The 27,911-nt window shown below is 53.4% G+C and overlaps 1 protein-coding gene across 1 annotated transcript in view; it reads right to left on the reverse strand.

Moving 5' to 3' along the window:
- OSBPL10 (oxysterol binding protein like 10) overlaps nucleotides 1–27,911 on the reverse strand; it is a 323,310-nt gene that overhangs the window by 2,979 nt on the left and 292,420 nt on the right. The window contains exons 8-11 of the mRNA XM_018038204.1: nucleotides 20,663–21,140; nucleotides 6,237–6,423; nucleotides 3,944–4,126; nucleotides 592–745 (exon numbers count right to left, since the gene is read on the reverse strand). Of these exons, the coding sequence (XP_017893693.1) occupies nucleotides 592–745; nucleotides 3,944–4,126; nucleotides 6,237–6,423; nucleotides 20,663–21,140 (1,002 nt within the window). The remainder of the gene's footprint in view (nucleotides 1–591; nucleotides 746–3,943; nucleotides 4,127–6,236; nucleotides 6,424–20,662; nucleotides 21,141–27,911) is intronic.

The raw sequence follows: 27,911 nt of genomic DNA on the forward strand, positions 1-27,911 counted from the left end.
CTGCCTGAAACACTGCGGCTCCCGCGCTTCTGTTGTTCCCAGTTCTGTCCTCAGGACGCCGCCCAGCTGCGCCACAAACACCTGGGCACATGGCGCTCTGACCAGCAGGTGGCCAGCAGGCTGAGGGTGGTTTCCCCAGGATGCTGGTGACTGGGACACCCTCCCCCCCTGGCACATGGCGCTCTGACCAGCAGGTGGCCAGCAGGCTGAGGGTGGTTTCCCCAGGATTGCTGGTGACCTGGGACAACCCTCCCCAAGCCCCACCGGTCTCTCCCTCCAAGTCCATTCCACTGGCCCCACGAAAGGCAAAGCTCTAAAAAGGTGCTTGTCATAGGAAGGTTCCAACCTCCCCAGGTGAGGAGACGGGCTGGGCAGGCCTTTCCCATTAACTCGCTATAGAAGACGGAGCAGCAGTCTGCGGCCTCTGTGAAGCGCTAGGTGCCCAGAGCGCGCCCCCGCTGCGCGCCTCGCCCCCGGCAGGGGCGCTCCTCTAAAGGAAACCTGAGAGCGGCGGGCACTCAGGGCCCCGGGGCCGCGGCCGCCATGCCCAGCCCTCCCTCGTCCTCCCTGCCCGTCCCCCGCCCACGTCACCTCCTGGATGAAGTACTTGGGCCGCCAGGGCGCGCGGAGGTTCTCCCGCTTCCGCTCCTCCGCCCGCTGCTTCTCCTCCAGCCGCCGCTTCTGCTCGGTGGCCGCCTCCATGTCCCCTAGGCGCAGGCACCGGGTCACCTCCCGCCAGAGGTTCCTGGGGGAACATGGGGGGCACAGTTAGCAGTCAGGCACGGCCAGCAGCCCGAGGCTGTGATCCCGGGGCCCCATCTGCACCCAACCCTGAATCCCCTCTACCCTCCCCGGCTCTGAGCGCCGAGGGACCAGTCTAGGGGTGATGGAAGGAATCCTGTTGCTCCTACAGCCAGAATCCACGCAGACCCTTCCACGCGGCAGGTACCTTGTATATAAGCAGTGTACATTAACTCATCACCACAACACACCAGTGACACAGACATGACGTTAGGACCCCATCCTAAAGCAGAGAAAAGATGACCCACACCCAGGGCAGCCACCTGCCCGAGGTCAGCAAGTTGATGGGACGCAAACAGTGGCTGCTCCCGCAGGGGAAGCCCAGACTAGGAGTCACAGACACCGGAGGATCCACCACCTGCCCGTGTCTACATGCGAAGTTAGACTCGTTTGTTCATTCATTTACTGGAGAAGCCATCAGCTTCCTTCCTGAGGAAACGCCTCCCCACTAGTCCCACTCTGTCCTGGAGCTGAGTTGGGGGGGGACCCACATTTAGGTGAAGGGTCACTTCCTCACTTTCTCATATCAGAACCCGCCCAGATTCCACACAAAGGAAACAGCAGACTTCTCCACAGAGAGCACCCCTCCCTGGCTTGGGGGACACGGACGCCTCTGCAGCAGGCTGAGCACAGGCGCCCTGTTAGCTCCTAGGGCAGGGAGTCAGCAGTGGAGCGGCCAAGCTGTCCAAGGCAGCAGCCTCCTGGGGAATCCGAGTCCAGGACGGGAGCTGGGCTCAGGCTGCAGAGGCCAGACTGCCTGCCCCCGCCCCAGTCAGTGCCCACCCCACAAAGCCCCGGGGACAGTGGCGTCCCAGCTCCCAGCGTACACAGGAGAAAGCTCTGGAGCGGGGCAGGAAGCCAGGTCCAACCGGGCTCCCAGCCCTCACTCTTTCTACTGCACCTTGAGAGCTTAGAGGGGAAGAGGTGGGCTCACAGAGGAAAAGGGGGTGGGGAAGCAGACAGGGCGGGATGGTTGCTGCCTCAAACTGGCTTTTCCATTGCCCCCACCTTCAACACACATCTCGTGCAGAGGGAATGACCAGGTGCCTGGACATCTAGGGTGGGGGTGCTCCCAGGGCAGGACTTCCCCTGACAAGTCCCATCATAGGATAGTGGCCTCAAAACTAGAGGGCAGAGAGCCCCCATGGCTGGAGACGGGATGATGAGCAAGGAGCGGCCCCACTTTAAGGGCTCTGCCCATTCATTCACAGGTTCCACCCAGAAACCCCCGGAGGGGCAAGGCCAGGGCTCACTGGGGAAGGCGCTGAACCTCAGGCCAAAATGCAGGGCAGGAAAGCCTCCAGGGCTGGGAGGGTAGGAGCAGGTCAGCGTGAAAAGCAAAAAGGAAGCCCAGGGAGCCTTTGCGGAGAGCAGGGAGGTCCTGGAGGCCAGGGGTGGTCAGCAGCAGCACGCAGGCCAGGCTCGGGGCATCGTGAGCACGCTGACGGGGCGCCTGATGAAAAGCAGCTTCTCTTCCCACAATGGGGCAGGGGTTCCCTTCCACGGGGTGGTGGGGAGGGGGGCCAAGGCAACCAGGCGGTCCTTCCTTGGCCTTCGCAGGTGGGCCTGGCTGGCGGGCATGTAAGCGGGCTCAGGTGCTCCAAATGGCAGACGCCGCACCTCTGGGCCATTCCTACCATGAGACAACAAGGTGGACAGCTGGGTTTGCCGACAGCCCAGTTCTAGGTGCCAGGAAGTCCACGTGTGTGAGACAAGAAGCATCAACCCCCGCCCTTCTCCCGTTCCACACTCCATCCCCCATCCGCTCTGCTCCAGGCAGGGGCCTGAGCTCCCTGCTCAAAGAGGCTCCCTAAGGACCAGCTGAGCCACGGATGTCCTTGGAAGCTTAGCTCAGGGAATCAGAGTTTAGTGCTCAACAGCCAGGCCAGAAACAAGGGGGGCTGTGACAGGAACCACAGGGCTCCTGACTGGCATCAGTCAGTGGCCACGAGGGTGGGGGACGCATCCCATCACAGCTCACTGGGCTGGGTTCACGCCCTCCCTTCTGACACGGAGGTCACACTCTCATCAATGAGCACCAGTGGGGGACTCCCAGCTCAACCAGATTTCCAGGACACCGCAGCCCTCTTTCTGGTAAGCTCAGTGACAACGTATTATTTACACACACTGGGACCCCTGGCTCATTTCACACAATAAGCACTTTTCCAATGTGGCGGCAAACTTTTCTGGTCATGGCAAACCCTTTCACGGGATCATCTGTGATTTCATTTTAATCCCATGTCATCTTTCTATAGAGCAGCATGCTTTTTGATAAGAGCAGGGGCTAGCAAATGTTCTCCTGTGAGGGCCAGCGAGGCAACATTTTAGGCTTTGCAGGCCGTTTCACTAGTATTGTCGCAAGACGGTGGCCGCAAACAGATGAACACGGCGGTGTTCCCACAAAATTTTACAAAAATCGTTTACAAGGTGCAATCTGGCCTGCGGGGCAAACTTGGCTGAACTCCTGGATTTAAAATTTTTAATGGCATATTTCCAGAAGACTCTGCTTCTGTACTTGCATAAACATCACGTTAAGTGGCTGCAGAATATTCATTATGACAGAGTGGGTTCTCCTTTACTCACTTAACCATTCTCCAAATCACTGCACTGTTAAATGGTTTCTGTCTGTTGTTTAATTTTAAAAAAAACTTTCATTTTTAAAACCTTTTGTGAACTGAAGGAGTCTCCCTTAGATGAGATTCCCAGAAGCAGACTACAAAATAAAGGAGAAGTCGCGAATTTAAAGCTTCCGGTCCCTGCAGCGCACCTGGCACCTGCCTGCACAGGACCCAGTGTCAATTTTTTCACAGCTAATCTGGTAAGAAAATAAAAGTATCTCACTGCTTAACTGCACAGTTTTTTGATTACTGGCATCGCTCTGTACTTAGTGATTAAGTAACAGGCCAGCAGAGCTGACAAATTCTTGTAAGACGGGCAGGAAAGTCCGGGCAGGCTGTCTTCACATTCTACCCCACGACTGCAGAACAATAAACTGAAAGCGACAACCGGTCTACTCCTAAGTGACGCCCGGAGGATAACTCCAGTTTCTAAAGGAGTCAGAACATGATTCTGGCCCCGTCCCCTGAGACGTCCTCTCTGCCCCTTGGGTCACGTGCTAAGGTCAGCAGAGCTTGGTCCCCACCTGGACTCCATGGGGCCCTGCTTCTCCAGGGGGCGGATCTTCTTGGGGTACACGGGCAGCGTGGTCGTGTCGATGACCTTGGTCTCCCCGTTGTTGTAGGTGAACTCCAGGGTCCCATTCCACTCCCCGTGGGCTTTGCACACGATGGTGTTGGTGGGGTTGTGCTTCACTTCTGCTGTGACCCTGAACGAACGAAGAGTGCAATGGGCACACTGTGAGATTTTCAGAACACAGACTCACTTCAAAAGGTGTGCTCGCCTCGAGAGATTTTTCTTTTAATGGGGCTGCTCTTTTGCTCAAAGACTAGCTCTTAAAATGTGATCTAACATCAGATAAGGAAAGCATCCGTGGGCAAACAGGTAGATCTGAATAACGTCTAAGCACGCAGCAATGTTAACTGCTTAGCTTTTTTTTTTTTAATAATTTTATTTGATTATATTGGTTTTGCCATACATTGACATGAATCCACCACGGGTGTACATGCGTTCCCAAACATGAACCCCCCTCCCACCTCCCTCCCCATAACATCTATCTGGGTCATCCATGCTTAGCTTTTTTAATTGAAGTATTCTTAATTTACGATGTATGTTAGTTTCAAGAAAACAGTGATTCATATAGTTTACACACACATATATGAACATGTATATAGATTTTTTCAGATTCTTTTCACTTATAGGTTTATGATAAGATGCTGAGTAGAGTTCCCTGTGCTGTACAGGAGGTCCTTGTTGTTTACCTGTTTTATATAAAGTATGTATATGTTAATCCCAAAGTCCTAATTGATTCCCTGCTCAGTTTTCTCGGTTTGTTTTCAATTAATATTGCTTTACTGATTTTTGACAATAAATTAGGCAGCTTAAAATTATATGTGTTTTATTGCTCTTTATTGTGAGTTGTTGAGTTGAATCTCATCAATTTCTTAGCTTTGATAAACATGCAAAGGTTTTACAAAATGTTATTATTGCAGTGGAAATCACCCTTCTTCCTCAAATAGCATCTAACAGTGTACATTTTGGGACCTCTCTGGCGGTCCAGTGGTTAAAATTCCACACTGCCACTGCAAGGTGGTGGGTCTGACCCTGCTGGAACTAGGGTCGCTGGTAAGGGAACTAGATCCTGCATGCTGTGGGGTGCGGCAAAAAAACTTTTTTTAGTAATAATAATAGTAGTAATAATAGTGAACATTTCAACCACCAAAAGAACATAAGAGCCTCAGGAGAACTTTTCAATCTCTTGTCGAGGGCGACTCCCTGCGGCCTGGGGTACGAGGGCCCTGGTGGAGGTGCGTGGCCTCTCGCCTCACCCACCCTGCCTGGGGACTCGGGCTCAGCTCTGGGTGAAGGCAGAGCCCGCTCCCTCTCCCTAGGAGCAGGAATGGCAGGTGGAGGAGCCTCTTTTCCTCTTTTCATCCCCACTCCGGATGAATGTGGAGTTTCTGAACACAGGCCTGGAAGCGTTCCCCCTGAGCTTGGACACAGCTGGGGGCCCAGGGTGCACCCGGGATCCTCTGGCGGATCCTGTGGGAAGGGTGTCTGTGCTGTGCTGGTAACGCTCTAACAACAGGCTCACCACGAGGGAAACACCCGGTTTGCAGCCCTTCTGTGAATTTCTTCCCTGCCCCAACCTTGGTAGATCTCAAGCCATCAGGCAGGACGAGGGGCTGCAGAGCGGGGGAGAAATGCACACAATTGGCTCTTAGGAGCCAGTGTGTCCAGCTCCAAAATGGCCAGGAGGGCATCCACTTCCCGGGATGAACACCACCATCCAACACCCCTAGGTGAACGCCACCCGGGACAACTTTCCAAGAGAAAGGCATAAGAAAGTCCTCCTTTGCTTATCCAGGGATCTGCTCCAAAGGGAGAGAATCTTATAACCAGAACCATGAAAACGAGGTGAAGCTCTGCTCCAAGCCCTCTCCTTCCTCTTCTTAAGGCATGCTTCCTAGCTTCCCAAAGGAGACAAACAGTCCTGCTCTCAAAGACACAGGATTCAGGACGTTGCGTGGTGCTCATGGACCAGCTGTATCAGAACAGGTCAGGCGGAGGCCTGGGGAGCGAGAGGCGACAGTAACCCCAGAAGCCCTCTGCTCTCTGCTGTGTGCTCCACCAGCAGCTCACCAGGCCAGGAAGGGTCCAGAGCTCTGCCCCAGGAGACCCGTCATCTGAAAAAGATCCCTTAACTGGATTTTGATTATCAGCGCATCTCCCGGCTGGAACCCAGGCTTCGGATGGAGAGAGGAGGCCTGGGGCCTCATGATCAGACGGACACGGGCCCGGCCCCTGCCACCGCCTACCTGTGGACCTTGCCCCCGTAGAAAGGCTTCGTGTGGAAGATGACGGTGGCCGAGTAGCCGGTCTTGGCACAGGCGATGCTGACTTTGCCTCCGAGCTCCACCCACGGGAGGGTGAGGATGGACCGGGCGTAGGCGCTGGGCAGGGTGAACACGTACTCCTCCCCGTGCTCCAGGAGCCGCAGCACGCCTGGGGGAAGACTGCGCGTCGGGCTCGCCCACGACGGAAGGGCGGCTGGTCAAACCCAGCGCGACCCTGCGGGGCTTCGTGCCCCCCGTTCCTCATCGGCAAGACTCAAGCCTCCCCGACCTCCCCGGAGGTCCAAAGGGCAAACCCGCACAGTTGCTAACCAAGACAGGAGCAGCGCCGCTGCTGACTGCAGCCGGGACCTGGGCACCTGCACGCCCACCGATGGAGGAGTGGACTGCGGAGATGCGGTACACGCGCCCAGAGGAGTATCAGCCATGAAAAGAGTGAAGCAGCCACTCACAGAGATGCGGACAGACCTGGTCCATCGTACAGAGTGAAGTCAGAAAGACAAGTACCACATATTAACACGCATACACGGAATCTGGAAATACAGCGCAGATGGACCTGGCTCCAGGGCAGGAACAGAGACACAGATGTACAGAGTAGACGTGTGGACCCTGCACACAGCCTCATCTTTCAGCAGCCCCGCCCCTGAACTACTCAGCTCCTCACCCCATCTTCCCGGGCTGGGACGCACAGCTTGGAGGCCAGGAATCCACCGTGTCCTCCTTTGCTGGGCAAAGCAATAAAGCTGTTGTCTTCTACTTCACCCAGAAGTTGGCCTCTGAGATTTGATTTGGCACCAGGCATAGAAGCTGAGCTTGCAGCATCACTGGGGACCAGTGCAAAGATGAGAAACCAAACCTGCTCCTGCCACGGACGTCACGCCTCCTGCCTCTGCCCAGGCGCCCCTGGCAGCCGCCTCCCTGCCAGTCCTGTGTGCCATGCCTCTACTGCTTGTCAGGCACCAGGAACACAAGTGACCCATACAGACTCATCCTCTGCCCTCAAGAAGGCGAAAGACAGGTGGGTGTGAGTGAGGGGCCGGCAGAGCCACGACTGTGATGAGGAGGGACGGGGAGGAGCTGACCTGGCAGGAGAGACTCCCCTGGGGAAGGGACGCAGGAGCTGGGCTAAGGGCTGAGCTGGGGAGGAGGGCAGGGGAGAGTATCAGGTTGAGGAAGGCGTGTGCAAAGGCCCTGTGGTGGGAAGCAGCCAGGTGAGCACGAGGTGGGGGGGAAGGGGGCTGAGAAAAGGCTCCTGGAGGAGAAAGGCTGGTGGTGGGCAGAGGTGTGGAGGCTGCTCAGTCTACAGGGGCCAGACTGCACCTTTAAACTTCTAAAAGCCTGTGGATGAGTTCTGCCTTTATCCTGAGGGCAACAGAGACAGGCTCAAAGGTTCCAGGAAGTTAGAAATCAGAGCGCACTGCGCTGCCACCACCCAGGGGAGTCCGCCCCGGAAGCTGAGCACTAGACCTGGAGAGCTCTGACCCTCCTGCCACAATGCAAACGATTTGGGGTTCTCTCTGTTTCTGGGGAAAAGAACGATAGTTTGGACCAAGTTCTCAAAGACCGCTGTGAGCACCGCTGTACGCACCATCTCCCCGGGCTGCTAGAGAGCGGGTGCATCAGCGTCCAGCTCCTGCCTGCTGGGTGCCCCACCGAGGGCCAGCACCTCCCTGCCCGGCAGAGGCCTGGGAACCAGCAGGATGGACTTCCTGAGGTTCACTCTGTGTGAGAGTCTTCCCAGCCTCCCACCCCACCCTGGGGCTCTGCTTCCTGTAGAAATGCCCTCCTGCCTCCACTCCTGTCCACACTGGCCTGGCAGTGGGCAAGGGCACCGAGAGCCTCAGGAAAGCCAGTGTGTGCTTCGGATCCATGCGACCAGAAGCATCAGTGATGTCCCCTCCCTGGGCCTCTGGTTCCTCTACCAGGAAGAATAAGGAGGCTCAATGCGCCCTGGGGACCCTGCCTTGCTCCAGGGCCTTCACAACTACTCACTGAGCATTCCTTGGAAACAAAGAAATGAAAACTCAGCTGGCACTTCCCTCTGAGGCTAGATAAGCATCTGAATCAACAGGCCTAGGTACCACTCAGCCATGAAAAGGATAAAGTCACATTTTCACCAACATGGATAAAACTAGAGATGAGCACACTGCGTGAAGTAGGTCAAGCAGAGAAAGACAAACGCCACATGGTACCACTTACATGTGGGTCTAAAACATGACACAGATGAGCTTATCTGTGAAACACTCTGCTCGTGTAACTTACATGCAAAACACATCGTGCAAAATGCCAGACTGGATGGACCACAAGCTGGAATCAAGATTGCTGGGGGAAATATCAACAATCTCAAATGACATCACTCTAAAGGCAGACAGCAAAGAGGAAATAAAGGGCCTCTTGATGAGGGTGAAAAAGGAGAGTGAAAAACTGGCTTATAGCTCAACATTCAAAAAACTAAGATCATGGCATCTGGTCCCATCACTTCATGGCAAATACATGGGGAAACAATGGAAATGGTGAGAAACTTGGGCTCCAAAATCACTGCAGATGGTGACCGTAGCCATGAAATTAAAAGACGCTTGCTGCTTGAAAGAAAAGCATTGACAAATCTAGACAGCATATTAAACAGCAGAGGCATCACTTTGCAGACAAAGGTCCATCTAGTCAGAGCTATGGTTTTTCCAGTAGTCATATACAGATGTGAGAGTTGGAACATAAAGAAGTCTGAGTGCTGGAAAATTGATGCTTTTGAATTGTGGTGCTGGAGAAGACTTTCGAGAGGCCCTTGGACTGCAAGGAGATTCAACCAGTCCATCCTAAAGGAAATCAACCCTGAATATTCATTGGAAAGACTGATGCTAAAGTTGAAGATCCAATACTTTGGCCACCTGATGTGAAGAAACTGACTCACTGGAAAAGCCCCTGATGCTGGGAAAGACTGAGGGCAAGAGGAGAAGGGGCCGACAGAGGATGAGATGGTTGGATGGCATCACCGACTCAATGGACATGAATTTGAGCAAACTCCAGGAGATGATGAAGGATAGGGAAGCCTGGCGTGCTGCAGTCCATCGGGTCCCAAAGAACTGGATAGAACTTAGCAACTGGGCAACAAAGCATAAGCAGACTCACAGACGTGGAGGACAGAATTGTGGTCGCCAAGGGAGAGGGGGCTAAGGGAGGGATGGCTCGGGAGGCCGGGGTGAGCGGATGCAAACTAGAGTACATCGGACGGGTAAACAGCAAGGTCCTACTGCATAGCGCAGGCAACCACATCCAGTATCCTGTGATAAACCGTAATGGAGGAGAATACGAAAAAGAATGGGTGTGTGTGTGGGGGGGGGTGTATGTGTGTGTGTGTGGGTGTGGGTGTGTGGGTGTGTGGGTGTGTGTGTAACTGAGTCACTTTGCTGTACAGCCAACAAATTAAAATAAAAACATCAACCAATCAATCGAGCTGGAATTTGCCCAGCAGAGAGACACTGTGGGTGTGGCTGTGTCCCTTTCAGCTCCAGGGAGCTCGCCAAGAGAGTCTGAAGATACAGAGGGGTCACGAGTACTGAATTTCCAAAGCCCACATAAAGATGTGCTGGAGGAGTCACTCAATTTACTCTTGAAAACTCCCTGAATTGCCCATGAGCCACAGTGGATGGAACAAACCAGGCTCGTTCAGAACCCTCACGCTCACCCCGGGTGAAGTCCTGCCAAGTCAGACCTGCCGGCACACAGATAGCAGGCTGTGAGCCCAGGGGACAGCTGCGTGTGTGTGTGGCGGGGTGGGGGGGGGGGGTGTCACAGTCTACCCCAGGGGGGAACAGCTGCGTGGGGGGGTGGGGGGTGGGCAGGATGCTCACGTGCAGGCACCTGGAGAAGTGAAGATCCCTGAGAAAAGCAGGCTTATGGGTCACTCAGGATCACGGGGCAGGCCTGAGGGGCAGAGGTCACAGCAACACTGAAATCTCTCCCTCTCACCCTCTTATGTTACATGAATCCCTATAACATAAACGCCCAGGCAACACGGCTCCACTCCACCAGATACGCCAAAATTCTGAGCACACTGACCTCTGCACCATCTTAAGTACAGCATCTTCCCCAAAGCCAAGCCTCAGGCCTCCCTCTCCTCACTGTCCATCCTCCCACAGCCGAGAGGCCCCAGGTAACCCCTGGGGCCCTGTCCTGAGATGCAGGCGAGGGTGGACCCGTGTCTCCCAGGAGGACCTGACCCTTGTCCCTTCTCACGGCTCCTGCTCAGGACCCTGGGGAAGTATGGGCAGGCCTGAGTTGCTTTCATTTTTAAGGCTACTTGCGCCCTTCCTAGAATTAAGCTGCTAAAGATAGAGGCAGGTGGCAAGTTTCAGCTCATGCCAAACAGATCTGAGACCAACAAGTCAAGAGGGACTGGAAGTGGAAGCTGGGGAGAATGAGGCCCCACTGATTCCCCCGTGCTCCGGTTCTGCTCAGAAGCCTTGAGGTCTCAGGGCCTGCAGCAGTGAGGAGGGGCCCCGCGACCGGGAGGAGGAAGCTGCAGATGCCTCCGTCACCTGTCTCCAAGGGCGCAGAGAAGGCGGCTCTCTGTCCCCCATCCCTGCCCTCCTCGCTGACGTCCAATCCTCCCAGGGGACTCAGGTATCCCCAAGAGCACCACCCACCCCTGCCGTCCACACTGGCCCCGTCTGTGGTCAGCCCTCCCAGCCTCGGCGACCCCAGCCCACTGGCACATTCCACGGTGGCCTCTGCAGAGCAGGAGCGTGCGGCAGCCGTGAGCCCCACGTGCTGGGTCTTCCGGTCTCCTTCACGAGCGTAAACTTGGTGAGCTAGGATCAGACAAGTGATAGTTTCTTTAGAACGTATTTACCTGGAGCATATGCCTGGAGATGGTTAGACAGCATCACCAATTCAATGGACATGAACTTGGGCAAACTTGGGGAGACAGGGAAGGACAGGGAGGCCTGGCGCGCTGCAGTCCACGGGGTCACAAAGTCAGAAGCAACTAAACAACAACATGCGTCACCATTTTTAAAAAAACGTCTTAGATGAGACCTTCCCAGGTGGCTCGGGGGGAAAGAATCTGCCTGCAGTGCGGGAGATGGGTTCAATCCCTGGGTCGGAGAGATCCTCTGGAGTGGGAAATGGAAACCTGCTGCACTGTTCTCGCCTGGAGAGCCCCATGGACGATGAGCCTGCGGTCGGAGGCCGTGGGGCCGCAAAGAATCGGGCGTGCCCGAGCACAGATGAGACCTGAGGTCAGCAATCCCCAACACTGGCACCGCACCAGGGACCGGTTTCGTGGAAGAAGCTCTTTTCACGGATGGGGGCTGGGGGTGGTGGTCTGGGGATGACTCAGGCACACTACGTTTACCGAGTACCTTATTTCTATCGTCACATCATCTCCATCTCAGGTTACCAGGCGTTAGGTCCTGGAGGCTGGGGAGCCCTGCATCACTCCACGTCCCCCATCCTTCACCAGCCTGGTGACCTTAACTCCTCTGCCCCTCAGCTGAGGCAGGGTAACGGAACCCAGACCTCACGGGGATGTGAAAAGGTGACCCCTAAAACTCAGCTAAGAGCACACAGCTATGCTGCTAGGATACTGATCACTCCCCACTCCCTGAAAGTGAAAGTGAAGTCACTCAGTCGTGTCTGACTCTTTGCGACCCTGTGGACTGTAGCCCACCAGGCTCCTCCGTCCATGGGATTCTCCAGGCAAGGATACTGGAGTGGGTTGCCATTTCCTTCTCCAGGAGATCTTCCTGACCCAGGGACTGAACCCAGGCCTCCTGCATTGCAGGCAGACGCTTTAACCTCTGAGCCACCAGGGAAGCCCCACTCTCTGGGCAGGTGAATTCTTAGCAGTGCTTCTTCCGCTCAGGAATGAAGAGGAACTCACAAAGTCAGGTGATGGGTGATGCTCATGGGGGCTGGGGAGCCAGGTGGGAGGCAGCCTCCGCCTGCCCAAACCAAGGTGAAATTTCCCTCCAGCCCACTGAAATCAGAGGAGCGAGCCCCAGAGCAAGGCTGACTTACTGCACTGCTGAGACCGCTTTCCTGGGCTCTTTTCTGAAAACTCATAAATGTGTTCTCACTCATTAAATCACCAGCAATTATGCCTTCTCAAGACTCTGTTTTCAAGACTGCATACAAAAACCTGTCCCTAATAATGAATAAAAGACTATATTAAAACTAGACTTGCAAATGGGCTCACAAATGAAAGCTCCTTTTTAATTTGCCTAAGAGCTGAGACAAGCTTAAAAACAGCAAATAATCCAGCCTTCCGGATCATGGCTAGTCCTCAAGCTGGGAGGTTTCTGCTTTAAATCCCACCAATTGATTTATCAATAAACATAAGGCCAAGTATGAAGACTTTGAAACTGACATATCTAAAATAATTTTGAGGAACCAGAATATTCCACCAGGACGTTGACACTGGAAAGAAAGCACAGAAGCATGGAAAGCGACTCCAGGGGACTAGTCTGCAGGCCTCGTGCACCAGCCTTCATGGGCAAACCAGTCCCGGCCTATCCCCTGGACCCGTGTACTGGGCGCTGGTCTGGAGCTCTTGGGGGGCAAGGGTTTCCAGGCCGGCTGGATGAGCCATGTCCCCAGCAATCCGGTGGGTGCCAAGCAGAGGGACCCATGCCTCCTTTCACAGAGTGATGCCACCTCGGGGAGGGCTAAACAGTGTCAGCGCTGAGGGACCATTCAGGGAGGTCTCTGAGGAGCAACTAGGAAAAGTCAAGGCACAATGGAGCACTTGATAAGGGCATTTGATCACAGCCAAACGCGCCACAGCCTAAAGACACTCATTTAAAGCTTCCCTGGGACTTCCCTACGGGGCCAGTGGCCAGGACTCCACGCTCCCAGTGCAGGGGGCCCGGGTTCGATCCCCGGTCAGGGAACTAGATCCCACATGCTGCAACAAAGATCCGACAGCAAAATGGATTTTAAAAGCTGAGCACAAGATTTCAGGTAGACCCATCTAATCTACAGGATGGAGGGCTGCAAATCGTCACTTCAAGCCCAACCAACGCATTCATGGCATGTCCCAGATCAGCACAAAGAAGGCAGTGAGGCAAAGAAAAACAACCCACCTCCCCCAGTGCCCCCCACCCACAACCCGCCCCCAGAGGCGCCTCGAGCACAACAACCAGAATCTGGGAAGCTTGGTACTCTTAGAAGCATTTTCCTGATGGGTGAGAGTGACTGAGGGGGAAACGGGGTCTTGTTCTGATGGGCAGGGCCATGCTCAGTCAATCTCTAATCCAATTTTCTGTTGATGGAAGGGGCTGTGTTCCCTCCCTGTTATTCACCTGAGGCCACTATGGCAGAGGTAATGAAGATAATGGCGACCTCCTTCAAAAGGCCCCGCACCCACTGCCACATCAGTGCCCCTGACCCCGCAGCAGGCCACCGCTGACCCACGCCTCCACCAGAGACTCCTGGACACTCACGGGCAAGTCTGGGTCAGTCTCCTGTGGGGTCACTGCTCCCTTCTCCTGGGTCCTGGTGGGCACAGGGTTCTTTCTGTCTGTGCCCTCCCAGGGTCTGTTTCCCAGTCCTGGGTACGGGTCACGGTGGAGAGTTCTGAACAAAACGTGGTCCACTGGAGAAGGGAGTGGCAAACCACTTCAGTATTCTTGCCTTGAGAACCCCATGAACAGTATGAAAAGGCAAAATGATAGGATACTGAAAGAGGTACTCCCCAGGTCAGTAGGTGCCCAATATGCTACTGGAGATCAGTGGAGAAATAACTCCAGAAAGAATTAAGGGATGGAGCCAAAGCAAAAACAACACCCAGTTATGCATGTGACTGGTGATGGAAGCAAGGTCCGATACTGTAAAGAGCAATACTGCATAGGAACCTGGAATGTCAGGTCCATGAATCAAGGCAAATTGGAAGTGGTCAAACAAGAGATGACAAGAGTGAATGTCGACATTCTAGGAATCAGCGAACGAAGATGGACTGGAATGGGTGAATTTAACTCAGATGACCATTATATCTACTACTGCGGGCAGGAATCCCTCAGAAGAAATGGAGTAGCCATCATGGTCAACAAGAGAGTCCGAGATGCAGTACTTAGATGCAATCTCAAAAACGACAGAATGATCTCTGTTCGTCTCCAAGGCAAACCATTCAATATCACAGTAATCCAAGTCTATGCCCCGACAAGTAATGCTGAAGAAGCTAAAGCTAAATGGTTCTATGAAGACCTACAAGACCTTCTAGAACTAACACCCCAAAAAGATGTCCTTTTCATTGTAGGGGACTGGAATGCAAAAATAGGAAGTCAAGAAAAATCTGGAGTAACAGGCAAATTTGGCCTTGGAGTACAGAATGAAGCAGGGCAGAGGCTAACAGAGTTTCGCCAAGAGAATGCACTGGTCATAGCAAATACCCTCTTCCAACAACACAGGAGAAGACTCTACACATGGACATCAGCAGATAGTCAACACCAAAATCAGATTGATTATATTCTTGGCAGCCAAAGATGGAGAAGCTCTATACAGTCAGCAAAAACAAGACTGGGAGCTGGCTGTGGCTCAGATCATGAACTCCTTATTGTCAAATTCAGACTAAAATTGAAGAAAGTAGAGAAAACCACTAGACCATTCAGGTATGACCTAAATCAAGTCTTTTACACAGTTGAAGTGACAAATAGAATCAAGGGATTAGATCTGATAGACAGAGTGCCTGAAGAACTACGGACAGAAGTTGGTGACATTGTACAGGAGGCAGTGATCAAGACCATCCCCAAGAAAAAGAAATGCAAAATAGTTGTCTGAGGAGGCTTTATAAACAGCCACGAAAAGAAGAGGAGTGAAAGGTAAAGAAGAAAAGGAAAGATATACCCAACTGAATGCAGAGTTCCAAAGAGTAGCAAGGAAGATAAGAAAGCCTTCCCCAGCGATCAATGCAAAGAAATAGAGGAAAACAATAGAATGGGAAAGACTAGAGATCTCTTCAAGAAAACTAGACATACCAAGGGAACATTTCATGCAAAGATGGACACAATAAAGGACAGAAATGGTATGGACCTAAGAGAAGCAGAAGATATTAAGAAGAGGTGGCAAGAATACACAGAAGAACTGTACAAAAAAGATCCTCATGACCCAGATAATCATGATGGTGTGATCACTCACCTAGAGCCAGACATTCTGGAATGTGAAGTCAAGTGGGCCTTAGAAAGCATCAGTGCCAACAAAGCTAGTAGAGGTGATGGAATTCCAGTTGAGCTATTTCAAATCCTAAAAGATGATGCTGTGAAAGTGCTGCACTCAATATGCCAGCAAATTTAGAAAACTCAGCAGTGGCCACAGGACTGGAAAAGGTTAGTTTGCATTCCAATCCCAAAGAAAGGCAATGCCAAAGAATGATCAAACTGTCACACAATTGCACTGATCTCACACGCTAGTAAAGTAATGCTCAAAATTCTCCAAGTCAGGCTCAACAGTATGTGAACCATGAACTTCCAGATGTTCAAGCTGGATTTAGAAAAGCAAGAGGAACCAGAGATCAAATTGGCAACATCCATTGGATCATCGAAAAAGCAAGAGAGTTCCAGAAAAACATTTACTTCTGCTTTATTGACTATGCCAAAGCCTTTGACTGTGTGGATCACAATAAACTGTGGAAAATTCTTCAAGAGATGGGAATACCAGAGCACCTGACCTGCCTCCTAAGAAATCTGTATGCAGATCAGGACATGGAACAACAGACTGGTTACAAATGGGGAAAGGAGTATGTCAAGACTGTATATTGTCACCCTGCTTATTTACAGGGTACACCATGAGAAATGCTAGGCTGAATGATGCACAAGCTGGCATCAAGATTGCCAGGAGAAATATCAATAACCTCAGATATGCAGATGACACCACCCTTACAGCAGAAAGAGAAGAAGAACTAAACAGCCTCTTGATGAAAGTGAAAGAGGAGATTGAAAAAGTTGGCTTGAAACTCAACATTCAGAAAACGAAGATCATGGCATCCAGTCCCATCATTTCATGGCAAATAGATGGGAAAACAATGGAAACAGTGACAGACTTTGGTTTTTTTTGGGGGGCTCCAAAATCATTGCAGATGGTGACTGCAGCCATGAAATTAAAAGACACTTGCTCCTTGGAAGAAAAATTATAACCAACTTAAACAGCTTATTAAAAAGCAGACATTACTTTGTCAACAAAGGTCCGTCTAGTCAAGGATTTTTCCAATAGTCATGGATGAATGTGAGAGTTGGACTGTGGGGAAAGCTGAGCGCCCGAGAACTGATGCTTTTGAACTGTGGTGTTGGAGAAGACTCTTGAGAGTCCCTTGGACTGCAAGGAGATCCAACCAGTCTATCCTAAAGGAAATCATTCCTGAATATTCATTGGAAGGACTGATGCTGAAGCTGAAACTTTAATACTTTGGCTACCTGATGCAAAAAACTGACTCATTGGAAAAGACCCTGCTGCTGGGAAAGATTGAAGGCGGAAGGAGAAGGGGACGACAGAGGATGAGACGGTTGGATGGCATCACCGACTGGATGGACATGAGTTTGAGTAAGCTCCAGGAGTTGGTGATGGATAGGGAGGCCTGGCGTGCTGCAGTCCATGGGATCGCAAAGAGTCGGACACAACTGAGCGACTGAACTGAAGTGAGAAGCGTTTTCTGTGAAAAGTCAGAAAAATGGTGGGTTACAGAGCCCACCCTTAATTTATATGAAAGAAAGGGAGATGGGGCTACTGAAAGGACTGAGAGAGACTGAAAGCTCCACAAGAATGAGAGGCAAGCCCCCCAGGCCCGTCGACGGCAGGAGTACCTGGGGTGCGAGTCCCCAGGGGTCCCTGCAGAGTCTCTCCAGACTCTTCCTTCACTTTCCTCACTCCACTGAGATATCTGAAGGAGAATTTTCAGGCACAGAGGAAAAATGAGAGCAGAAAATCCCAGCTCTGCTCGAGATGCTACAGCAAGGGTGTGACATGATTTCCAACACACGTCATTAAGAGCTTTGCCCCAGGTGTCCAAGGTGAATGAAGGCTGCGGCCCCTCCCAGCTGCCCGTAAGGAACGGGGGAGCCCAGATCCTGAACGTCAGAGGCTGACCCTACACTCAGCAGACATGAGTCTCCAGGTCCTAAGTGACAAGTTTAACCTCAGCTGGGACCTCCCCACAGAAGCCCAGCATGCAGAGTCACTGTCTGCTCAAGTCGCCCCTCGAATATCTAAACCCTAACATAACCCACCTGGACCCCTGCAGACTCCTTCCAAACCAGCACCGCCTCCAGTCTTCGTCACCTCAGCGAAGGGCTCTTCCTTCTAAGCTGCTCAGGCCAAAAGCCTGGAGTCATCTGCCTCTCACAGCTCACATCCGAGCCCCAGATGCACCTGATGAGGGGTTAATATTCCAAACAGACAAAGAACCTACACATCTCGACGTTAAGAAACCAAACAACTGACAACGAGGTGGAGGGTCTGAAGAGACACACAGCAGTCGGCACGGCCGCCTAACAGCCGACAGGCACTGGAGCAGATGCTCCACGCCGCAAAGCACCAGGGAGACCCAGATCAAAACCACAGCGAGATGTCACCTCCCGCCTGTCAGAACGGCCGTCGTGAGAAAGATCAGAGATAGGAAGCGCCGGTGGGGGTGTGGAGGAAGGGCGCCCTGTTCACGGGTGGTGGGAGTGTCACTTGGCGCAGCCACTATGGAGAACAGCACGGAGGTTCCCCAAACTAAGGCCAGCTCCACCACACGACCTGGCAGTCACACTTCTGGGTATTCATCCAAAGAAAACGAAAACACTAATTGGAAGAGATACACACACCCCTACATTCAAGCAGCATCATTTACAATAACCAAGATATGGAAGCAACCCAAGTGCCCACCAACAGACAAAGGGACCGAGAAACTGTGGTATAAATCCACGGTGAAAGAGTGATGATAAAAGCTACTGCAATGTTGCCCTTTGTGACAAAAGGGAGAGACCTAGAGGCTATTATGCTACGTGAAGTAAGTCAGACCAAGATAAACACTGTATGACATAGGTGGGATCTAAAAACACAAAATGAACAAACGCAACACAGCAGAAACAGATTCAGAGAACAAACAGGTGGCTGCCAGCGGGGAGGAGATTAGGAGGTACAGACTTCCAGCTGAAAAATAAGTAAATGAGTCACGGGTAGGAAGTGTATAGTGCGGGGAAGAGCATCAACAATTATGCAGTATTTTAGGTGGCACTAGTGTTGAAGAATCCCAGGAGACACAAGAGACACGGGTTCGATCCCTGGGGCAGGAAGATCCCCCGGAGGAGGGCGTGGCAACCCCCTCCAGTACTCTCGCCTGGAAAATGTCATGGACAGAGGAGCCTGGTGGGCTACAGTCCATGGGGTCACAGAGAGTTGGACACGACTGCGTGACTGAGCACACATGGAAACAAAGCAGAAAGCCTCGGCATCACCTTCCGCTCACACCCCATGTCTGATCACTCCACTTATTCACCCAGATTCCCGCCCCATGTCACCACCCCAACCATCTCTGCCCTGGCCCAGGCCACCACCATCTCCTGCCTGGATTCTCAGCATAATCTCCTGACTGATCTCCTTGTGCCCCTTTCTCCTCTTATGACCTGGTGGCAACAAGCAGCTGGAACAATCTTGCTAAAATGCAAGTCAGTTCACGGAATCTTCTCAAAGCCCTCATCTTCGCGGCTCACTTAGCATCAGTGACAGCAAAAACCCCAGGGGACGGCCCCCAGGCTCCCACATTCCTCGGCCACAGTTACCTCTCTGACCTCATCTTCTCCCCTGTTCTCCCTTCCTTCTCCTGGCACACGACTTCCTGTCTCAGTCCAGCAAGCAGGGGCCCCTCTGCCCCTGGTCCTCAGGGCCTACTTCCCTGTGTCCGACACACTTAGCAAGCCATTGACAAGGCCTGTTCATCACCCCCTGAGGTCCTTCATCAGCCCCAGGGTCCCACATCACTCTGTGGGGTCCCGCATCAGTCCTGGGGTCCTTCATCACCCTCCAAGGTCCTTCATCAGCCCCAGGGTCCCGCATCACTCCCTGGGGTCCCTCATCACCTCCCGGGGTCCCTCATCACCCCCCAGGGTCCTTCATCACCCCCCAAGGTCCTTCATCAGCCCCGGGATCCTTCATCACCCCCTGAGGTCCTTCATCACCCCCTGGGGTCTTCGCCCAGTTGCCTCCTCCTTAGTGGGGTCTATCCAGCTGCCACTCCAGCCCATCCTCTAGCTCCACCACCCTGTCCCCCCATTCCCAGGTCCACCTTCCCTGCTTCATTTTTCTCTCTAGAACTTAACACCTTCTAAAGCACCCTGCCAGTGTATTTCCCCAGCAGAAGAGAGCTTCATGGGGACACATTTTCTTCCCTCAAGTATTCAAGGCTCCCAAAACAATGGCTGGCATACATTAGGTGCTCAATAAAAGCCTGCTGAGTCAATGGGAGGTTCTCTAATCTCCTGGAATTCTGGAAGGGCTTCTGAGGAGCCATGTATACCCTGAACCCGCAAGCCAAATTTCGTGTTGGATTTTTTTCTCTTTTCTGAGAGTCTGTGGCCAGAATCTCAAAGGGACTGATGACTAAAAGGAATTTGAAGAAACACTTATATAGGCACCTGAATTTAACAAGGATGATTATAGTTTTCCTCTAACAATGAATACACTGCATTCACAGCTATCTGCTAAGAGGGGAATGTGTGATGCACACATGGCCTGATTACACTGGGTTCTCGATTCAGAACTGCAAGCCCAGCAACCAGAGATTTGTCTTGGGAATCATTTATGAGCAGATAGTGAACAGGCAGTGCTATGATGCTCAGGGCGTCCCTGGTGGCTCAGAAGGGAAACAATCTGCCTGCCATGCAGGAGACCCGGGTTCGATCCCTGGGTCAGGAAGATCCTCTGTAGAAAGGAATGGCAACCCATTCCAGTATTCTTGCCTGGAGAGTTTAATGGATAGAGGAGCCTGGTGGGCTACAGTCCATGGGGGTCACAAAGAGTCAGACACGACTGAGCAACTACATTGTTTGTGAGCCAGGACACCAATGAGAATGAGTAAAGATGTGTTTTCATAGATTTGAAGCCAACTCTAATATTCACACAGAGCTGGAAATAAAAGGATCTGTTTGGTGGCCCGCACACGAGGAGCAGGTGAAGAACCCAGGTGGGCAGCCTAACAGGCAAAGAGCTGCATCCCGCTCCCTGCACCACCTCGGCCCCACTGGGAAAGAGCCAGGACCTGGTCCCCAAGGGCAAGCCCCATCCCTAGTCCCCACCCGTCCACTTACCCCCAGCTCTGATGAAGTGGAAAGAAAGGACTCCACACGCACACCCTCAAGCACCCATCAGGTACACAAATGTCCCTCTGTCGGAGCCCAGCTCCACCCCTCGGCACGGCTTACCTTCCCCGATCATCGAGACCCCCACGGACATGCCCATGAACTTGCTTTTGGTCCACACGTGAGTGTTGACACAGAGTCTCTTCTCCTTGCACTCACAGTAGAAGCAGGAGATGGGCGGGTGGTGAGACACCTGCTCGGCCACAAACCGCAGCTTGTAGTTCTTGGAAGAGTCGTCAGCCATCGGGTGTTCGTGGCCCGCGGGGGCGGGGAGGGCAGTCCTCCGGGCCTTGACCTTGACCTTGGGAACCTCCCAGGAGCAGTGGAATGTCTCGCCAATGATGGGGTTGTAGGGCTTCTTGGCCAGGGCACCCTTGCGGCCCTCGTGGAAGGCGGTGAGGTAATACTCCACGAAGCCGATGACCCGGTCCTGGGGCGTGGCCCCTGCCGCGACGGCCAGCAGCAGGTCGGGGTGCGCCAGGAAGTCCGCGTACATCTCCAGCAAGGACCGCTTCTCCAGAATGAACGTGGGGAGCACCACCTGCGCCCGGAGGAGGTAAGGTCAGACAGCGAGCCCTGCGGTTACAGGCGAAAGCTGGGGCTGCCACCCCCTCAGGCACGGTCCCCAGGGCCGGCGCCAAGCCCAGTTCCTTGGATGTGCGCACACATGACAGATCAGACGGCAGCACGTCCAAGGAACTGGAACTGGAAATGGAATTGCGGAACTGGCAATGCGGCGGCCCCTGTGATGCCCGCCCAGCCTCGTGGGCGACACTGTCCTGAGCTGTCTTCCATTCTGCTCACCTGGGCTGAAACCACAGCCTCTGGGTCTCCCTCCACAGCCGGCGCCTTGCTAACACGCAGCCCTCAGTCCACACCCAGCTCTCCACCGTTTAGAGACGTGAAGAAAACAGCTCCAAAGGGCTCTTGTGTATTCTTCCTGCCTTCGGGCACTGCCAAGGGCGATACTCGGTGTGTCCCCCAAACACGGATCCTGGGGCTCAGGGCTGCCGTGTCAGAGGGGGTCCAGATAGACCACCACCCACGAGAGTATCTGTTTGGAAATTGCTATAGCAAGAGCAGTATAGAAACCCTACCAGGATCGGGGCAGAAAATGAGTATAGAAAGGGCCTGGCCCATGTCTCTGGAGGCAAGGCCAGCTAGCAGGCAGGGTTACCACACACAGGAGGGCCACAGCTGGAGGCTGCTCCGCGGGCTGGGTCAGGAGAAATGAGCTATGAAGAAACAGACTGGGCTGACAGCAAAAGCTTCTGGTAAACTGCCTGGCAGAGGGGTCAGCTCCTCGCTGTGTCACTGGCCCATGACTGAGGACAGGGAGGAGCCTGGAGGGTCCACCAGGGGCTACGGCACTCCTTGTTGGTCCAGCATGGATCTGAGTGGTCCCTCGTGTGCCACACACCCAAGTGCCCAGAACCCAGGGATTAGGCCACCTAAAGCAGGTGAGGGGCTTTCTGGGACACAGGTAGCCCCTCACCACGCCGGCCTGCTAGCACCCCTCAGCGAGCTCACTACAGGCGGCTGTGGGCCAGTAACCGCGCCTGCTCGGCTGCAAGACAAGCCTGTGCTGACCCGGAACGCCCTCTCGCTCGGCTCCTCTCGCTAGGCTCACCGGGTTTCGAAGCCAGAAGACCAGTCCTGACCCTTGAACTGCCCGGGTGAGGGGAGGGGCTGGCCAAGGTCGCACGGCTGGCTTCTGCTCCTCCCTGTGTGGCTGCATCTGTCTTTCTGTCACATCTGTGGCACCAGGCCATTCAGAAGCATCACCGGGAATATCGCACACAGCCCTGTGAGCGGATCCCCAGCTCGGCCCTCGCTGGGACCGTTCCTCTCGAAAGATGGAGACACAGTGGAAGCGAGGTATCCCGAGAGACAGGCGGACACAAGAGAGACAGGCGGACACAAGATAGGCGAGGCGGACACGAGAGAGACAGGAGAAGCGGATACAAGACAGACAGGCGAGGCAAATACGAGACAGACAGGCGGACGTGAGACAGGCGGACACGAGACAGACAGGCAAGGTGGACACGAGACAGCCAGCCTTGAGACAAGAGGACATGAGACAGACAGGCAGACGTGAGACAGACAGGCGAGGCAGACACAAGACAGACAGGTGGACACAAGACAGGCGGACACGAGACGGACAGCCTCGAGAACAGCGAAGAGTTCTCAGAATAAGCTAGGGAAAGGCCAGCCCACCGGGAAGGAGAGGCCGGTATCCTTCTTAATGCTTTTCTGTCTTTCACTTGAAAACAATGTCAGAGGACAGCGCAGCTGTGATGAGTCAAAAGGAGCCAGACCCAGAATGAACTCGTGACATGGGCCACGGGCCACAGAAGGACCCCACGTTCAACACGTCTCTCTTGGCGACAGAAGTGTCTCTGCATTTCTTGTGAGTATTTTTCTGCTTTCTTTTTCTAATAAACTGCAAGAAGAAACATCTAAACTACGGCCATACAAACTAACGGAGGCCTCCTAAGTTTCTTTTGAGCCACAGCCTGACAGATTTGAGCACCTGGTGCCAGAGGACTCCAGCTGACTAGGAAAAACGCATTCTGGCTCAGAGTTGCCTTCAGACCCCACTGGTATCGGCTCCTACGGCTCTGGGTGGGAGGAGGTCAAGTTCAGCCCCCCTCCCCATGCTCTGTGGGGACCCAGCTATGCCTCTCATGTCCTCCCCCACATGAGGCCCCCCCAGGAATGCCTCCCACACAGGCTGTGCAGGTTGGGAGCTGTGGATTTAAGCAGCCTTGGAACTCCCCCTCCTTCCGGCTAGTAAAGTTAAATTAATTTAAAAAGTAAAGAAAGGGACTTCCCTGGTGGTCCAGTGGTTAAGACTCTGCATTCCCAATGCAGGGGGGTTGGGGGATCCCTGGTCAGGGAACTAGATCCCACAGGCACAGCTGAAGATTCTGAGTGCTGCAGCTAAGACCCGGCACAGCTAGACACACACGTATTTTCAAAGAGAAAAGAAGCTTCCAGGGTCCCCATCTCCAGACCCTCCCACACCACTCCACCCTGTTCTCCCTCCCAGGCAAGCGGTCCTCTGCTGGGGGGCGGGGGGCTGGGCGCTGAGCCACCCTGAGGCCTCCAGCCCAACGGACACATGAAGGGGGTCCCATGACCTGGCTCCTCTTCCCACCCATGGGACGAGGGGTCTCCGTCAACCACTCCAGCTCTGGGACCCAAGACTGAACGTGAAGGCAGAGAATCATGCAGATGTTTCTGCTCTCCTGGGCAAAGGGTAGAGTTTAAGAACTTTCCCTAAGTCAGCATTTCTGACTCAGAAACTAGAGGATTAAGGCAAATTAAATAGGGACTTTCCTGGTGGTCCAGTGGCTAAGACTCTACACTCCCAATGCAAGGGGCTTGGATTCGACCCCTGGTCAGGGAACTAGATCCCACAGGCACAACTAAAGACCCTCTGTGCCACAATTGAGACCAGGTACAGTCAAATAAACACATACGTAAACAATTTTTTTTTTTTAATGAAACAAATGGAAAAAAGAACGCCACTCGGAATCCCAAGCTGCGGATCATTCAAGCCTGAAAGCCTCTTTGGGATGCTGTGGTCAGCCCTCTGCTCTCACAGGTGAGGGACAGACAGGGGAGGAGGCAGGGAAGGTGTGTGGAGGGAACCTCAGGGCCCCCGACTGCTCCCCAAGTTGGATCCATCACCCCAACACCACAATTCTCTGCTTCTGGCCAATGAGAGCATCTTCTTTCCCTCAGTGACAAATGAGGTGAGCGTTCCCTGGACATCAGAATGGATGGCCGGGCCACCCCCTCTCCTGTCCCTGATTACGGCAAGGGGGTCAGGAAGCGGCTCAGGGGAAAGGGTGGGATGAGAGCCCCACCTTCCAGCCCATTTTACTCTTTCCAGGACGACAAGGCAATCCACCAGCCCCAAACTGTCATTAATATGCAGACAGGGGATTTCCCTGGTGGTCCAGGGTTTGAGCATCTGCTTTCCAATGCAGGGGACCTGGGTTCAACCCCTGGTCTAGGAACTAAGATCCCACCTTCTGCGGAGCAACTGAACCCAGGAGCCACAACTAGAGGAGCCCACGCACCTCAACAGAGACCCAGCACGGCCGGAAGAACAGAACCAAACCTGGCGTTAGTATGCAGATGGGAGGGCGCCGGTGGTGACTAAGGACGGACACTCCCGGCGCCCGTCTCTGGAAAAGCACAGCTGGCGCTCCCCAACCCACCCTCCTTTCCAGCTGCCACGCCCACCACTGCTTCTCCCCGCCACAGCTGGACTCGTCTTTCTAAACTCTCTGCAAGAGACAAAGGCCAGGGTGTCCCTCACCTTCTCCAGTCTCACACTAGCCCTCATTTCCTGCCTCCAGCCTTGCCCTCACAAATGTGCTTGCACACACATGCACACACACACGTTCAGTCCTGTCTCTCTTGCCTGCCCTCCCTCCTGCCTTGTCTTGAGAAACAGCTCAAGGGTAACCTCCTCTAGGAGATCTTTCCTCACAGCTCCCGCTTCCAGGCGAGCCCACCCACCAGCTCCTTGACTGTAACCATCAGACACCCCCATTGTAGCATCTCTAGGGCACTCTTGCTTTGATCAATGCTAAACAGAGCCTTCCTGGAACAACTGGGGGAAATTTTACTACGGGTTTGTTAGGGGAAGCAGGCTAACAGAAACCGCAGACTCTGGCTAGGCACCACAGTAACCATCTGTGTGAGTTATTTTACGACAGGAAGTGCTGGTAAGCAACTAAGCCACCACCAACCGGAAGAGTTTGGGAAAGGTCAAAAGGAGACACCACGTGTCCGTCCACCTCCCACCTCCTTCTCGCTGGCAACCATCTTGGCTGAGCAATGCACGCATCACCGGAGACAGGCTGGAAAACGATCCCATTGCCAAAAACCCAAGGCTGCAGGGCCGCCTGGCAGGGCAGTTCTCCTGGGGGCCCACACCCCACTGCTCTCCGCCCGGTGCCCCTTCCCAGTGAAGTCTCTCGCTTCGTCAGCACGGGTGCCTCCTCGGACGGTTCATTTCCGAGTGGTAGACAAGAGCCCACCCATGGGCGCTGGAAGGGGTTCCCCTTCCTGAAACAGGCGTGTGAGCACCAGAACAGCATGGATGTGAAACTTTCCCAGGGCGACAAATGAGGCGTGCAGGAGTACGTCCCCGTCAGGTAACCGATGATCTGCCCAGCTCCACTCACTGAGGGACATCAGGGAGGAGTCTGCGACCTGCTCTGAAACGGCTCATCAGGAAACTAACACGCACATACACGCATGTGTTTTGTGAGGGACAGAGAGGAGCGGGAGAGCAGGAAGGAGAGAGAAAAATGCAAAATGGCAACATGTTAACCACTGGCCAGAAAAGGTGAAGAATGTATGTGCAAGTTCGTTGTTCTCTTCCTGCAGCTCGGCCGTAGACGGGAAAACGTGCAAAACAGAGAGCTGAAAGGAAAAGAAGAAAAGGCTCTACGAGGGATGCAACACCCGGGAATTTACGAGTTGTCCCAGACAATGCTCCTGAAATCAAAGACGCGGGGAATGCGGTCTCACAGCCAACCGCAGGTCCCACCCACTAGGCATGTGACGCTGTGGCCCTGTCAGCTCTGGGGAAAGCAGAATTCCCGGAGAGAGGGAGGAGAAAGGGCAGCCAGGGGGTGACTGTCTCCCCGTTTATCTCTTGCTGGAGTTTGTGCAGCATATCCAACCCAAGTCCTTCAACCCAGCACCGTGACCATCCTGGGCAAAGACGCCACCCTTCCCTCTGAAGTAGATCCTCTCTCGCCTACGGTCCCTCCCTGACATTCCTTTGCAAATCAGTCACTTCATCATCTGTGTCTTGGGTGGTGGACACTGTAGGCACGAGAGCCAAGAAGTGGGGAGGACTAGTTGGGCCGTCTGTCTCCAGCAGAGAGGTGAGCGACGGCCCAGCTGCTCAGACGACGGCACCAAAGCGCTGGAGGCACTGCTGCAGGTCTGTCCAGCCATCGTCAGGGCTGCCTTTGCCGCCATCAACATAATTAAGACCGTGAACTACTTTGGGGAAAAGGAAAAAAGGTCTGCACTTGGGAATCAGAGAAAAATTAATTACAGCTAAAGTTGCAGCAGTCTAGAGATAACGAACTACCCTTTGGGTTGGGCTCCTAGAACCTGGAAACAATTGACTGCCCACTGAGAAAGTCAAAGGGTCCCCGGAAAGAGTGATGGCCCGTCCCTTCCCCACAAAGGGGAGCACAGTGGGCCTCCTCTAAGGAAGGGCTGGGCGGGAGCCACCTCTCCAAAGGAACATCCATTGACTTGGTAACGGGGACAGCCATCTACCTGATACTCTGCCATTAAGACTGGCAAATCCACCCAGAGCAAACAGCAAGGACAGGAGACCAAGACCAGCCCCCGAGATGGATCTATGCAATCATTTAAGGCAGCCAGAGGACGCACACACAAGCCCAGCCTTACAAAGCAAGCAGGAGAGGGTCTGCACTGCCCAGGGGTCTCTACTCGGCGAGAGGATGCTCCCCTGAGTTCCCTTAAAGGGCCAGCTCCCTTCATGCCTATTTCATGGGGCTTGGGACATCACAAAAGGCATTCATTAAAACTGATTTGGGATGAAAGAAAAATTTTACTTTTTCTGGGAAGATATTTACTACATATAGAGAGGTGCATTTGTTGGAATCAGGTCCCACGTAGCCTCAGGGTTCAAGACCTTGGCTCGTAAGAGGGTCAGAGGCTGTGGGTCGAGGTTCACCTCTTGGCCACGGCAGCCGTGAGGACCTGGGCAAACTTCCCCCCGGAGAAAAAGGAGCGTAAGCACAGCAGTGCTGTTAATCTGTGCATGTTGTGCCTGCGCCTGGAAATGTGGCCTAATAAAATAATATGATCAAAGGAAAAGCTGTGCGTTTAGGATGTCCACTGTATAATACCAAGCAGCCATTTGAGGAGGTCATGAAGACAACGAAACAGTCTGCTGGGAGGTTATCCATCCGTGAACATGAATGCAAGCCATGAGACAGTTTCCGTGCAGGCATGCAGCTGTCTGTCCTGATGCGACTCTCTATCCGGGGGGTCCACGAACCACAGCCACAAACTAAACCTCTTGGTTTTACAAACAGCAATACTGGAACAATTTAAACAATTCTTCAAGAATCAGAGAAAATTAAGACAAAGAAACAAGAATAAAAAATAAATTCTAAGAAATTTTAAAAAAAAAGAATCAGAGAAACTTCACAATGATCTCAGAGAGTTTCTCTCTCAATGTACAGAATCTTGGCTAGCATCCTTGATGGACGGGATACGCATGGGGCACCCAAGG

Source organism: Capra hircus, chromosome 22, assembly GCF_001704415.2.
Source record: "Capra hircus breed San Clemente chromosome 22, ASM170441v1, whole genome shotgun sequence".
Taxonomy (NCBI): Eukaryota; Metazoa; Chordata; class Mammalia; order Artiodactyla; family Bovidae; genus Capra; species Capra hircus.